The 14,491-nt window shown below is 39.0% G+C and overlaps 3 protein-coding genes across 7 annotated transcripts; 1 reads left to right on the top strand and 2 right to left on the bottom strand.

Moving 5' to 3' along the window:
- Nucleotides 1-2,226: 2,226 nt before the first annotated feature.
- On the bottom strand, nt 2,227-8,709 carry kyat1 (kynurenine aminotransferase 1). Of its 3 annotated transcripts, XR_014030165.1 has the most exons (15): nt 8,652-8,709; nt 8,315-8,490; nt 8,149-8,207; nt 7,529-7,676; nt 7,268-7,417; nt 7,024-7,110; nt 6,810-6,935; nt 6,240-6,360; nt 6,084-6,160; nt 5,861-5,950; nt 5,588-5,774; nt 4,962-5,038; nt 4,779-4,865; nt 3,970-4,106; nt 2,227-2,869 (listed from the first exon to the last, which is right to left on the bottom strand). XR_014030165.1 is itself a non-coding variant. In XM_081365139.1 (14 exons), exons 2-14 carry the CDS (start codon nt 8,450-8,452, stop codon nt 2,810-2,812), a joined length of 1,407 nt encoding a protein of 468 aa, XP_081221265.1. In that variant the 5' UTR covers nt 8,453-8,490; nt 8,652-8,709; the 3' UTR covers nt 2,227-2,809. The 3 variants fall into 3 exon arrangements, 2 of the variants coding, with proteins under 2 accessions (XP_081221265.1, XP_081221266.1); XM_081365139.1 differs by lacking the exon at nt 3,970-4,106; XM_081365140.1 differs by lacking the exon at nt 3,970-4,106 and having other exon boundaries at nt 8,657-8,692.
- Nucleotides 8,710-9,220: 511 nt separating this feature from the next.
- On the bottom strand, nt 9,221-11,322 carry surf6 (surfeit 6). 2 transcript variants are annotated; one of them, XM_081365834.1, is made up of 5 exons: nt 11,051-11,322; nt 10,853-10,951; nt 10,469-10,663; nt 10,314-10,393; nt 9,221-10,100 (listed from the first exon to the last, which is right to left on the bottom strand). In XM_081365834.1, the coding sequence occupies exons 2-5, from the start codon at nt 10,944-10,946 to the stop codon at nt 9,387-9,389; spliced, it is 1,083 nt and encodes a 360-aa protein (XP_081221960.1). In that variant the 5' UTR covers nt 10,947-10,951; nt 11,051-11,322; the 3' UTR covers nt 9,221-9,386. The 2 variants fall into 2 exon arrangements, with proteins under 2 accessions (XP_081221960.1, XP_081221961.1); XM_081365835.1 differs by having other exon boundaries at nt 10,853-10,973.
- On the top strand, nt 11,299-13,527 carry surf1 (SURF1 cytochrome c oxidase assembly factor). 2 transcript variants are annotated; one of them, XM_081365836.1, is made up of 9 exons: nt 11,299-11,460; nt 11,596-11,674; nt 11,898-12,025; nt 12,104-12,186; nt 12,284-12,475; nt 12,568-12,640; nt 12,817-12,979; nt 13,111-13,192; nt 13,395-13,527. In XM_081365836.1, the coding sequence occupies exons 1-9, from the start codon at nt 11,398-11,400 to the stop codon at nt 13,459-13,461; spliced, it is 930 nt and encodes a 309-aa protein (XP_081221962.1). In that variant the 5' UTR covers nt 11,299-11,397; the 3' UTR covers nt 13,462-13,527. The 2 variants fall into 2 exon arrangements, 1 of the variants encoding a protein (XP_081221962.1); XR_014030228.1 differs by having other exon boundaries at nt 11,311-11,460; nt 12,817-13,010.
- Nucleotides 13,528-14,491: the final 964 nt, after the last annotated feature.

Here is a 14,491-nt window from a genome sequence, read left to right on the forward strand (position 1 = left end):
ATGAATGTGCACCGTGCACAGAAGAAGAAAGGCCAAAGTCAGGATTTTCGGTAAATAATACATTAAATTCCGGTTTGTTTTTTACTAAACCCTATCATATACCCCAGAATATTTGAAACACATGAAACATCGGACCATACTATGATCCTTTTGAGTCTTTTTTTTAAAAGCTTGATTCGGGTCACAATATTCGCTGCCATTATATGTACGAGTGCGATCAGGACTTTTTTTTTTTGTTATTTCTTCTTTTGTGGTCCGATAAAGAAAGAATGGCATATGGCATTAGAACAACACCAGTAAATGATGACTTCATTTTCATTTTAGGGGTGAACTATCCCTAACCCTAATAACAAATGCTTTTTAAACTAGATGTACCGCATCGCGGTACAAAATATGACCGCCGCTCAGGCCTGCACTGGCTTTCCACAAAAATAAATGACGTGGAGTAATTTGGCTGTATTGCGTGTTTATGTATATACCTAAAAAAAGTAATAGTATGTGCATGTCTGTCTGTGTGTGTGTGTGTGTGTGTGTGTGTGTGTATGTGTGTGTGTGTTTGTGTATGTGTGTGTCTGTGTGTGTGTGTGTGTGTCTGTGCGTGTATGTATGTGTGCGTACATGTGTGCGCGTGTGTGTTTGTGTGTGTGTGTCTGTGCATGTGGATTTGTATGTGTGTGTATGGGTGTGTGTCTGTGCGTGTGGATGTCAGTGTGTGTGCATGCTTGCGTTTCTTTGTATTCCTGCATGTGTGTGTGTGACAGTATCATCCTAAACCAGCAACCCTTCGCTCAACAGCACCATCTACAGGCCGATGAGTGTACAGTCACTAAATGTGCACATAAATGAATTTATTTTATACCCCCCCATGGATGAAATTCTACAAAACTTAGCAGAGGATACCCCCAGAGGATGTCAAGTTAATCATACACATGAAATATGGTGCAGTTCTGAACATCTCCACTGAAGATAGGGGCGATTAAAGCAGAATAATATTGCATTTTCATTTTTTATGGGAGGGGCGCAAATCACAAATGAGTGATTATGGGCTAGGTTGATGTGGGCCCTTAAGAGCAACATACCATAAAAATTTCTTCATCCTCGTTGCCACGGTTCAGGTAGTTATTTAGGAAAAACTGCATTTTTTTGGGTTTGGGGGGGCCCAGCGCGGGGGGGGGAGTGGCCCCCGGGGACCAAACGAAATTTTTCCGTAGAAGTCTAGTGGGGCTACATGCCCACCAAATTTCATGTTCCCCGGTGCTTCGGTGTCCCTGGTATCGTTGACGAAAAATTTACGGGGGCCCCAGCTCAGGGGGGGAAGTGGCAAACGAAATGAAATTTTTCCGTAAAAGTCTAGTAGACCAACATACCATAAAAATTTCTTCATCCTCGGTGCCACGGTTCAGGTAGTTATTTAGGAAAAACTGCATTTTTTGGGGTTTGGGGGGGCCCAGCGCGGGGGGGGAGTGGCCCCCGGGGACCAAACGAAATTTTGCCTTAGAAGTCTAGTGGGGCTACATGCCCACCAAATTTCATGTTCCCCGGTGCTTCAGTGTCCCTGGTATCGTTGACAAAAAATTTACGGGGGCCCCAGCGCGGGGGGGGGAAGTGGCCCCCGGGGACCAAACGAAATTTTTCCTTAGAAGTCTAGTGGGGCTACATGCCCACCAAATTTCATGTTCCCCGGTGCTTCAGTGTCCCTGGTATCGTTGACAAAAAATTTACGGGGGCCCCAGCGCGGGGGGGGGAAGTGGCCCCCGGGGACCAAACGAAATTTTTCCTTAGAAGTCTAGTGGGGCTACATGCCCACCAAATTTCATGTTCCCCGGTGCTTCGGTGTCCCTGGTATCGTTCACGAAAAATTTACGGGGGCCCCAGCGCGGGGGGGGAAGTGGCCCCCGGGGACCAAACGAAATTTTTCCGTAAAAGTCTAGTAGACCAACATACCATAAAAATTTCTTCATCCTCGGTGCCACGGTTCAGGTAGTTATTTAGGAAAAACTGCATTTTTTGGGGTTTGGGGGGGCCCAGCGCGGGGGGGGAGTGGCCCCCGGGGACCAAACGAAATTTTTCCTTAGAAGTCTAGTGGGGCTACATGCCCACCAAATTTCATGTTCCCAGGTGCTTCGGTGTCCCTGGTATCGTTGACGAAAAATTTACAGGGGCCCCAGCGCGGGGGGGGGGGGGGGGGGAGTGGCCCCCGGGGACCAAATGAAATTTTTCCGTAAAAGTCTAGTAGACGAACATACCATAAAAATTTCTTCATCCTCGGTGCCACGGTTCAGGTAGTTATTTAGGAAAAACTGCATTTTTTGGGGTTTGGGGGGGCCCAGCGCGGGGGGGGAGTGGCCCCCGGGGACCAAACGAAATTTTGCCTTAGAAGTCTAGTGGGGCTACATGCCCACCAAATTTCATGTTCCCCGGTGCTTCAGTGTCCCTGGTATCGTTGACAAAAAATTTACGGGGGCCCCAGCGCGGGGGGGGGAAGTGGCCCCCGGGGACCAAACGAAATTTTTCCTTAGAAGTCTAGTGGGGCTACATGCCCACCAAATTTCATGTTCCCCGGTGTTTCGGTGTCCCTGGTATCGTTGACGAAAAATTCAGTAAGGTGACGGAAAAAAAAAAAAAAAAAAACTTTGACAATCCCTATATGACCGCTTTCGCTAGCTACGCTAGCGGCGGTCATAATAACTATTCATATCCCAAACTGCTACCAGTCTCATTTTAGCTTTGCTATGTCTTTACAAAAAAATCGAGCGATCACTTGCTTCTCACATTGTTTGAAGGCCTATACTGTCAAGATTTTGAATTTTCATTTGCTTTCACTCCACTGCCTCAGGATGTCCTCTGCTGCTTGCAGAGTAGAGTCCTCCTAGAAAATATGAATGAAATAATATAAAACAACATCTTAACAAGGTGAACTACAGATCACAATGGCATTCACTTTTCCTGCAATAATGTATGATTCACCTATATAAAGCAACCTATTTTGGATCTAAAATTATAAGGGCTGTCAAAATTAAAGAGCAACTTGCAGGTAAAAAAAAAATCTAAATGAATATATAACCGTGTATGAAAATACCATATGAAAAGATAATGCAGGATTTAAAATGTTTTAAAACGACATAATGACACCAATTTAGTAGATAAAGTGAGCGTTTCTTTGACTGCTCGTACAAGCCGCTTTTTTTTCAACATCGCGTCATTTTACGTCACACGAGGGAGACGTGTGCTGTGCTCTGCCGCAGCTCAGTGCAGAGTAGGTTGGTATTCAGTAAGAGCGGTCGTGAGACAGTGTGTTTTCAGTAATTTTTGTATTTCAATTTATCATCGTCATGGTAAATGTATGTGTTTGTGGAGCTTGCAAAAACTCCAGCCTGTCAGGACATCGAGTCCACCGGTTTCCTAACAGGAAAAAGGACGGTGCTATCTTTCGTGCCTGGGTGCGGGTTGTGCAGGTGAAGAGACGGGATTTCTCTTCCGCGTCGGCTTCGGAAAACGCGGTCGTGTGTAGCGTTCACTTCAGATCGGATGATTATCGTCCCGGCGATATGAAGGAGTTCAACATGGGATACCGAAGTAAGAACCGGGTGAGACTCAGAGCTAGTGCGGTTCCTTCAGTGCACGCATCTTCGGGTTCTCCCGCTGGATGTAGGCGCGAGCACAACATCAACTGGCAAACGCAATGTAAGCGGAACGAAACTGAGCTAACAGTTACTCGTTATTGTGTTTGTGTGGACCGTTTATCAGTTTGGACCAGTGCAGCGCGAGCCTGATCAAGCAACACTAGCCTAACTGCGAGGTAAATAAAGAGTTCGCCACTGAAGTAATAACATCGCTGCGAGATCTAGTGAGAAATATTCACATTTCTCCGTTATTAACGAATCAAACAGCGCTGACGTGAAAACCAGGAATAAACATTGTGCAATGAATGAACGAACTATCCAGTGTCCACAGATCAGCAACATTCACCATGGCTTTACTGTAGTAACATTAACTGCAACCATGGAAGTTTGGCATTTTCCACTAAGGCCCAGTATGCATCCACCTCCCTGTAACACTGACTTTCCTCAGCTGTAAACATTGCCTCGCATTTCCCACACAAGCACCTGTGGAACAAAAAATGTATCATGAATAAATATCTCTCTGTCTCTCCATGAGAAACTGCTAAGTTATATCACGTAACGTTAGTCTGGGCGGATATTAATGAGCATGACAAACGCCTGATCAAAGCTTAGTTTCTGTTATTGTAAGTTCCAATATGTTCTGTCTAACATTAATCCTGGCCTGTCCCTGCTCTCTTGGCAGCCTAGCAGGCTCATAATTGTATGGCTGTGGTCCGTAAACAATTTCCTCAGCGTCCGAAATGTCATTGCAATCCATATTTCCCTGTTGTGTGAATCGACCGCTCTCCCTCGTGCTACGTCACGACTCTCGCCCGTCACGCCCATTTTCAGATGCGGAAGTAAAATTTTCTCACAAAAACGACTCCAGAAGCCACTGTAGCATATTTATAATTTTTTTTAAAAGAAAATCTAGTTCCTACATTATTTTTCTATTCATTGACTTGTTGGGTATTCTAACCTGCAAGTTGCTCTGAGTTGATTAAAAAAAAAGAAAACTTAAAAAAACTAGTCATGGTGATAAATAAACTTGATAACAGTCTCTAAAGCATAAAATTGGCATCCCATAAAACATTGACATCCCAAATAATTAAGCAATTTTATTTCTAAAATGCCTATTTCAAATGATTTCATGTTTCATTTCTGTTTTAAAAATACCTTTACGAAGCAGAATCTGATGTATTTCTGGAATTCTTCTCTGTGTTCCGGGCTGTAGAATGCAGACACAGGGATGGTTGCCAGTCCCTATTCAGAAGTGAAGAACTTGCTTTAATAATTTTAAACATATTTTGCTATATAGATTATTAAAGATTTTATAACAGTAAATACTCATGCTTGTACCTTCTCTTTGATGAGCCATTTCACAAATCTGTAGTCATAGAGTTCATCTTTAGTACTAGGGTCAGTAAGGTTGATATCTTAAAGAAAAACATTTAAAATCAAAAAGCAATAGTCATAGTCATGTCAAAACATGAATTGCTTTCACAGAGTGTAGCCTTGTTGTACTTAGATTTCTTATAATATGAGGATTCCTCTAATCATGGAAAACCTGGAAATATCTAAACATTTTAAACGTACAGGCCTGGGAATGTATAAAATCTTTAAAAATAATAATAATAATAATCTGTATAAAATTATAGAAATATTCTAGAATGTATATTTATTTATAATTATGCATATTGTATATTTTATTTTATTATATTTTATATACATTTATATTTGTATATTTTATTTTATTATTACTGGAAAAGACAATAAAATGAAAGAACACTGCAATAAATAAATAAATAAACAAATAAATTAACAAGCTCAAAAAGATAATTTTCAGAACAAAATAAACATGAAATCTACTCATCTCAGGCAGATGGATCGGGAATTCACAGATGTGAAAATTGTATTTCTATAATCCATATTTAAATCTGAGTTCCTGTTTTAATACTTTGTTCTTCACTTTCTCTGTTACTTACTAAGTTTTGAGATATCTGCAATCATGAAGTATCCTCCCTGGGGCAGAATAGGTTTTAGGCCAACGCTCTTCAGACAATCTGCCAGTCTCAGTCGCTTTTCATGAAGATGGAGGGGTAACTGGAGGAAATAGCTGTCCTCGGTTCCAAATAAATCATATTCCCTCTGAAAACCTACTGCTACGGCTTCCTTAAGAAACAATAATTGACAATGTCAGTCCACTGAAAATAAAATGACACAAACTTTATATTTAAAACACAGGAGCATTGTTTTACCTGGGCAGCTGTAGCACAGTGGTACACTGAGTTCTGATGGACGGTTTTTAAGTGCTTTAGGATATGCCCTGATCCCATTGCCCAACCTACCTACATTAAAATAAAGTAATGTGATGACCAAAAAAAGAGATAATCTAAAATAATCTACTGCTGAGGCACTTTCAGCCAGCCAAAGACAATTGATATAGCAAAAAACAAACCCTGTTGAATTTGACCAGCTCACCTTCCACCCTGTGGCACTGAAAGTCTTGCCAGCACTCCCGATGGTGACAGTGCGTTCCCACATACCTGGCAGACTGGCTGTCAAAAAAAAGTTATTTTTCTTTAAAAGTCCACAAAACTGTGATATATTGCATTATTCGCACAGTTCTGCTCTTACCGATCTTCACATGTTTTGTTCCATCATATGTGAGCCACTCGTACACCTCGTCGCTGATGCAAATGACATCATGTTTAATGCATAAGTCAGCAATCACCTGAAGTTCCTCCTGCTGATAGACCTGCAAGAAACCAGTTAGGGTTAGGCTGAGCATATAGGCATGTGTATCTGTGGCTAACCTTAAAAACCTTTCAGCTCAGTTTCAGCTTCAGCTCTGAATGATCGGAATTTAAATTTGTATATAAATTACACTACCATTTTGGGGTCAGTTTAAAAAAAAATACTGCAGCATACAGTAAAGGCATTTCTATTTCAAATAAATTATGTTCTTCTGCACTTTCTATTCATCAAAGAATCATGAATTGTTATTTTATTTTGTAGTCTCTATCAAAATATTAAGTCAACAGTCAATATCTCAGTCAACACGCCACACACACAACCAACCTAAACCTAGGTTACCTGCTTAACCCTCCGATTTCTTGACAGATTTCGTGAAATTCGCTTGTTAAAAAATATATTGGATAAAGCATAAGGATGGGTAAAATTGTCTTCTGTTTGTTGGTGACTCACCTTGCCAAGAGGGTTATTAGGAGTGTTAATGACAATGGCTTTGGTACGAGGACTAAATTTACTCGCCAACTCTTCAGGAGACAACACCCAGTCAGCACTGGATAAAGCAGGACCACAGCCTTCCCTCTGTCATTACACATCAAGTATTATTCAAAAGAAACATGTTAATCTCAGATCAAGTTGACAGATCTTGTCACATGATGTAAGAACATACTGGTTTAAGGGGCACATATATAGCTGTTCCTCCCGCCATCTTTACCATTGGCTGATAACAGTCAAAGAATGGCTCCACAATTATCACCTGCTCATGAAAAGGAAAAAAGGGGCATTCTGATATCACACATGAACATAAGGAACAGACATTGAGTGACTTTTTTTATTCTCTACTAACAATGTATCGCAGTATAAAATTTATAATTTTATGAACATGAACATTGCCTTGACAATGATAACTTTACCTCATCACCCTCATCAATAAGAGCCTGGAAAGTGCAGAAAAGTGCTTGATATGCTCCAACAGAAACCAAGATATCCTCCATTGGGTCTATTTCCCGGCCAACAATCCTACTAAAGAACTTGGCCAGGATCTTCACAAGATTTGGGTGGCCCTGTATGACAGCATGTTGTTAGACTCTTTAACAAAGCTTTACTAATATACTTATATTAGGCAGCAGTTGTACATTTAGTAAACAATCAAATCGTTCCTTCTAATATCTTACAAAAGCACGTGTGTACTGGTGCATGGGGAAACCTCCATTCAGTGCTTTGCAGAAGGCTTCCTGAATGAAGCTAGGAGGGGGGAAATCAGGAAACCCTTGACCCAGGTTCACAGCCTTATAATCGGCAGCCAGTTGAGTGAATTCAACCCTACACAAAAGGAATACCATGGATTTTAAAACATAAAAATGAATTTACTTTACTTCAATATGTGGGATGCAGAACGGTAAGGTAGAAAAGATTTATCATTACTGTAACCAGATAATTACACAGCTCCCTTTAATACTATAGCGCCATCTTGCGACTCAAAACTGTTATTGCGACTACCAAATATAAAAATGGAGGACAGTACTTTGAATATTTATTATAAGCATAAAACCTTTAAATATATATAATATAATAAACACTATAAGTGTAACTACATTTTAAATATATATAAGAATATTTTGCAGTGTTTGTTGTTGCTTGACCAATTCTTTTTCTACGTAAGATAATATAATAACTTAATATTTATGTCCATGTATTTCCTTGTTTAGTAAATGCCGAGTTGTAAGCCGAATGTACAGCACTATGGATACAGTCTTATACTTTCACTTGCTTTATAGGCTACGAAACTACTTACCATATATTTTTGTCAATTCCTTCAATCCTTCTCGCGTGCAATTTACGATACATTTTGCCCTGCATGATAAATCAGAAAAGAATGTAATAAGACAAAACGTTTTCACATTACACCACTAAACCACAACATGATCAGGAATACCGATCGAGCGTAAAACGTCTCCTACCTTCTCATGAAAACCTGCGATTGCTAATCTGTTTGACAGCAAAGGTCCAGTTACCGCCGTTCTTCTCCACATGCAGTTTTCTAATAACTTGACTGCAGGTTTTCTAAAGCCGTAAATCAGTAACTCCCAGTAACACATTAGAATCAGGCCACATCTCTAGCAACTGAACTGTCAACCTGAAAAGGACGTGCAGTCAATGATTCAGTGACATGACAGTATAGTCTTGTCTTTGGGATTGAGAGATTCAAGAGACAAACGAAACAACGATAATGTGGTAAATATCGATTTAACTCTGTATTCTAAAAACTAATGCATTGCACAAAACTTTGTTTCTCACCAAACCTTGATTGTTTACTTCCCCCAGCTATTAAAGACGTCACACATTTACTTCTTCGAGCCAATGAACCTGCGAAAAGAGCTCCTCCTCCAGTGAGGAGACTTCCCTTAAAGGGAGATATGGGAAGTAGATAGGACATCTTCAAAATATCGTCTTTTGTGTTGAGCAGAAGAAATAAATTCGTACAGGTTGGGAACAACTTGAAAATGAGTAAATGAGAACAGAATTTTCACCGCTGTAAGCGGGGCCAGTGACTGCTAGCACTAACGCTGTCAACATAAACATTGTAATTTGTAATGATCATTCTTAATGTACAATGTTTAAACACACAAAATGAGAACAAAAGAGTAAAAAAAAAAAAGCATTTTTTTCTTTTCTCTTGCTTGTTTCCCAATCTAGCATTCTAATAATCCTTGCATAGCACACCATGAATAGTGTTGGCTCTGTGACAATTTGCTTGTACCTCTACTGTAGTCACTTTGGAAAAAAAGTGTCTGCTAAATCAATAAATGCAAATGTAGATAAAAGTCTCCAACCTTGGCTTGGCAGAATAATAAAGACACAAAATATGGACACAAATTCTCTTTATAAAGATAAACTCTTAAAAGTGACAACAGATACAAACAATTTCTTCACATTGAAATTTTGTGAAAAATTTGTACATTTTTTATGTCTCTTTCGGTCCAAAGCACAAGGCAAAGTCCCCCCCCCCATTCCGCCTTTCACCCTTTCTGCCTATAAGTCAACCTTCTTGAGATCCCCAGGCAGCACACGACCCTTTTTTCTTGCCCTCTGTTTGCGTTTCTCTATCTTGGCATCCTTGCGTTGCTTAATATTCCTTTTCCTCTTGTCTTGTCTCTTTTGCATTTTCTCCACAACTTGCTGGCTCCTCTTTGTCCACTTCTTTTTCTTCTGAGTTTTCATTTTCTCCTTCTTCTTCAATGATTTGTGCAAGAGTTCCTCATTGTCTTTGATCTTCATACCTTCGGCTTTGTAGAGCACATTGGTCCACCTCATCTTCTCTTCCTCTTTTTCTGCTTTGCTTTCATCCTTCTCCCTAAGCTGCTCCAGGTAATCTTTCCTCGCCTCAATGCGTGTTAAAAGCTGCTTGTAATTCTTACCAGTGAGCGGAGTCAGCATTCCTTTCACTTTCCTTTTTTGTTTTTTCAGGATCAGCTTTGTTCCTTTGTCCACATAGTCTTCTCCAACATCCATCTTATTGAAGACGATGGAGCTCTGCTCCTTTTTGGCAGGCGTGCTCGATGTTGAGGTGACTTGCAGTTGAGGTTTTGCTGTTTCTTTGTCATCTTCTCCTGCCTGCAATGCTGCGGCATCTGCTAACTTTTTAATTCGAAACGCTTTCCTTTTCCTCTTACGACGCTCCCTTTCTTGTTTTCGTTTTTCTCGTTTTTTCTTTACCTCCTCCGAGGAAGGATCTTTAGGAGTGCCCTGAAAAAAAGCACATATGAATATTTGGCTTCAAATCTCCTAAATGTGTAATATAATACATTTCTTATTTTATTCATGTAATACAATTTCTCTGACCCGTAGAAAACATATGCTCTTAAGTAAAGAGATTCAGCATTTTAACACTTAATATCCCTCTGACAGACATGGCATTTTCTTCCGTTTTTAATCTTTTAGTCCAACTGGAGCATGTACCTGTCCACGAGACTCCTCAATCTTCTGGTGGAGCCTCTGACGAAGAATGTCTACTGCATTAAATTCCTGTGATGTTCCACCTAACAGGGATGATTCAGTTCAAATAAAGTATTCTGAATGAACTAATATTCTCTCTTTACAAACCGCTTTTTTACCCTCAGTCTTCTTTTGTGTCTCTGAAATCCCATTCTGAACATTTTTTCTCTGAGCTGGAGGTACTGCAGGCTGAGTGCTCTTTGAAACTGGTTTATTGTTGCTTGCATTCATATTATCTCCTTTTGTTGGCTTTTGCTTGTTCTTTTTCTTCTTTGGAGGCGCACCATCTTTAACCACACTGCCTTGGAATGGAACTAAAAGGGGATTAATACAAATTTAATAATTATAATTATTAACAAAAAGATTATTTTGTGCTTCTTCTTGAAAATTAAAACTTTGCATGAATAAATAAATAAACCAACAGTAACAATTTCACCACTGCTGCAGGTGACTATTCAATATTAATAATCCATTAATGTGCAATTAACAATGCAGAACATTACCATAGGGTCTTTTCTTTGGCTCCTTGTTCTGAGACACACATACTTTACGTGTCAACTTCTCCAGGTAATCATACTTCGCAGCAAGGCTGGCCATGATTCCTATTACAAACACACAAACAAACTAATAAATAACAAATACATCAATTAATAAATGTAGTAAGCGTATCATTATGCGTTTAACTTGTTCGAAATATTTACCTCGCACAATAAAAATAAACGTCGAAATTTCACCGCACAACTTCGTTCTGTGATGTTTTAACTGTGTTTCATCAACTGGAGAATAAATATAAAGGCATTTTACCTCCCTATAATTACACACACTGAATCGGATAGAAGCCTTCAAATGTGGACTGAATGCGACAGCCCTAATAACTTCACCAAATGTGTATTCAGAAACATGCCGCACGTGTTTTTGATGTTGCGCATGCGCATGGTGGTTCAGAATCCCCGGAAATGGTTACATTGAAAGCATTCCCCTCAAGCACAAGCCATGTTATGTAGTCGACCTGACAGATGCTGTTTAGGTTACAACAATCCCAGCTATCATGAGCAGTTTTAGATTAATGCTGATGTTCTCTCATAATACATTTAAGATCATTCGAGGAAGTGTAAGTTCATTTTCATTTTTTACCCCACCTCATAAAGCAGATTTCCATTAAAACAATGTTTATTTACTATCAAAATGTTTGTAATTTATTCTTGACAGTTAAAGTGTAACGTTAGTTCATTTGTTCTTTTCTCAGATTCTCATCTCACCCAAGAGGACGCTGTTTGTGACGCGACAGGGTTTATTCAGACGGCAGGATGCCCCAGTGCTCCGGTGTAATTCTCTTTACAAAATTCTTAATTCTCAATAGACTACCGTTCAAAACATTTTTTTCTTTTCTTTTTTTTTTTTTTTTTTTTTTTTTAAATAACTGTGTTCTATTGGAATTTATTTAAAATATAGCATCATTACTCCAGTCATGATCCTTCAGAAATCATTCTAATATGCTGCAAAAAAACTTCTGATTTAAATTTTTTTTTTTTTTACATTTTTTTATAGGTAACCTATCCAGATTTATTCAGCGCTCAAGTTCCACTGTTGCGGGAACAAATAAAGGAGAAGACTCCTTCCTGAAGTGGTTACTCTTGTTAATACCTGCCACCACCTTTGGCCTTGGAACATGGCAGGTACGTGCATGAGGGTGGTGTTTATCTGTAAAAAAATAAAATCAAAACTAAAACTGCAATTAGCTTTTGATTTTGTAGTTAAAACGCAGAGAGTGGAAGTTGGAGCTGATCCGTGATCTTAAGAGCCTGACGACTTCAGAGCCTATCCCGCTGCCTGTAGAGTGAGTCTGTGCCTTCTCCACATCTGAGTGCCATACTCTCCAGTGTTATTAAGCTTAGACGTTGTGATGAAGTGCTAATGTAATCTGTGTGTGACAGTTCTATGGAAATCAAACAGCTGGAGTACAGGCGAGTGAAGGTGCGTGGGCGTTTTGATCACTCAAAAGAGCTGTATGTCCTGCCGCGCTCCCCTGTGGACCCTGAGAGAGAGACCCGTGAGGCAGGCAGGATTTCCTCCAGCGCTGAGAGCGGAGCTAATGTCATTACTCCATTCTACTGCACTGATCTGGGGTAAAAACACAATCAATTTAGATTCCACTGAATTATGTACACTTGCCTTGCACTCTAATATGGGTGTAACAACTTTCTGGATCAATTTTTAGGATCACTATCTTGGTAAACAGAGGTTATGTACCCAAAGCTAAGATCAGACCAGAAACCAGGATGAAGGGACAGGTAATAATGTCTTCATTAATCTCTACTGAATCAAATCCATGCATAAACATGATCAACTCACATCAGGGTCTTACTGGATTCATTTTTCTCTGAGACTTTAGTTTTTTTATTTACTATATAATCTTAATCTTTTTACATGTTAAATAATTTTTGAGGTTGTTTATATTTTCTAAAAGGTGACTGAGGATGTGGATCTTGTTGGCGTGGTGCGTTTAACCGAGCAGCGGAAACCATTTGTCCCTCAAAACAATGTGAAGGCAAATAGTTGGCACTATCGGGATCTGGAGGCCATGGCGAATGTCACTGGTGCTGAGGAGATCTTCATTGATGCTGTGTTTGGTTAGAGCTGCTCTTAATATACCAGCTTTTGGTGAATATCTAGTATAAACCCATAAAACGTTTTGCCCAGTGATCACATCAATTGTAATGAATGTAAGTCAGTTAAAATCTTTTTCTATTCTTTCATTCAGAGTGCACAATACCTGGTGGGCCAATAGGAGGGCAGACAAGAGTGGCGTTGAGAAATGAACACATGCAATATGTCATCACATGGTTTGTTAAACACATTTTTACTCATTCATTGTCATGCCTCAAAACATGCCTTACTAGTCTGGATTGCTAAATGGACAGTCCTCATGCATTACCCTTGAATTGAAAAAGAAACAAAATTGCTTTAAAATTATTTAGGAACTATTTGATTGAGGTGAACCGTTTTTTGTTAACAACTGAATATTTGTATTATTTTTTTTTTTAGGTATGGACTGTGTGCTGCCACCTCCTACATGTGGTATGCAAAATTCATCAAGCGTATTGCTTTATAAAAAATGTCAGCACTTTGCCCTTGTGGAATATTCACTGTAGAATAATAAAGCTCTTTTAATGTTGAACCCAATACTGTTAATAAATATGTGGATCTGTTGTCTGATAAAATAATTAAAAAAACCTTCATGCTATGATACAGAGGTTACAATGGGGAATTATCAACCAGGGGGCCTCAGCAAACTTCAAAGGAGGCCACAGGATAAAACAAAATTCTGTAAACTGAAATACATTTTTATTTTGAAAAACAGTAAGAATCACAATTTTTTTTTTTATCAAAACAAAACTTTGTTTGTTAATAAAAAGTCCAGCAGGAATTCTGGAGTAAGTAGGTATGCAACTGCTCTTGCGGTACTTTGATGTCATACACTGTTTGGACTATGCAGCGCCGCTTCAAGTCAACCACAGATATTATGTTAGCCAATAAGGACATTTAACCTTCTGGTGCTCTTCATGTGGCAGTCAAAAAAATTTTTTTTTAAATTAAATGTACTATATTGTTTTGTATTTTTAGTGGATTTTACTGTACAAAATTATATGTATGCAGCAGTTATAATCCATTTATTCACTGAGCATAAACTTAATTTCCAACTTAAACTTTTATGAATTTTAAATGCTTTGGAGCACAGACTTAAGTTTAACAAAGTCTCTTTTTGAAGATGACACTTGGCAGAATATTCCTGAAGTGAATTTTTTTTAAGTGAACTTAAGGTTATAGAATTTTACATTTATGATAAATTCACAATACTATTTTATGAAATTTACCATCCAAAACACGTTACTCAAACTGCAAGAAAAATCAAGCCATAAATCTAAACTAGTTGAGTTTCAAATTTGAGCTTGATATTTCAAAGAATGAGCTTTCAGCAAGATTGTTTGCACAGTACCAAAAGCTTCCACTAGATGAAATTAGATTCCCATTCATTTCCAATGCAGTACTAGTGACTTTCAGAATAACCTTTTTAATCATGTCCATGATTGTGTTCACATAACCTTTACCAAGGTTTGTACCATTCTGATAAAGTAAAAATT

This window comes from Scardinius erythrophthalmus, assembly GCF_964197995.2.
Source record: "Scardinius erythrophthalmus genome assembly, chromosome: 5".
Taxonomy (NCBI): Eukaryota; Metazoa; Chordata; class Actinopteri; order Cypriniformes; family Leuciscidae; genus Scardinius; species Scardinius erythrophthalmus.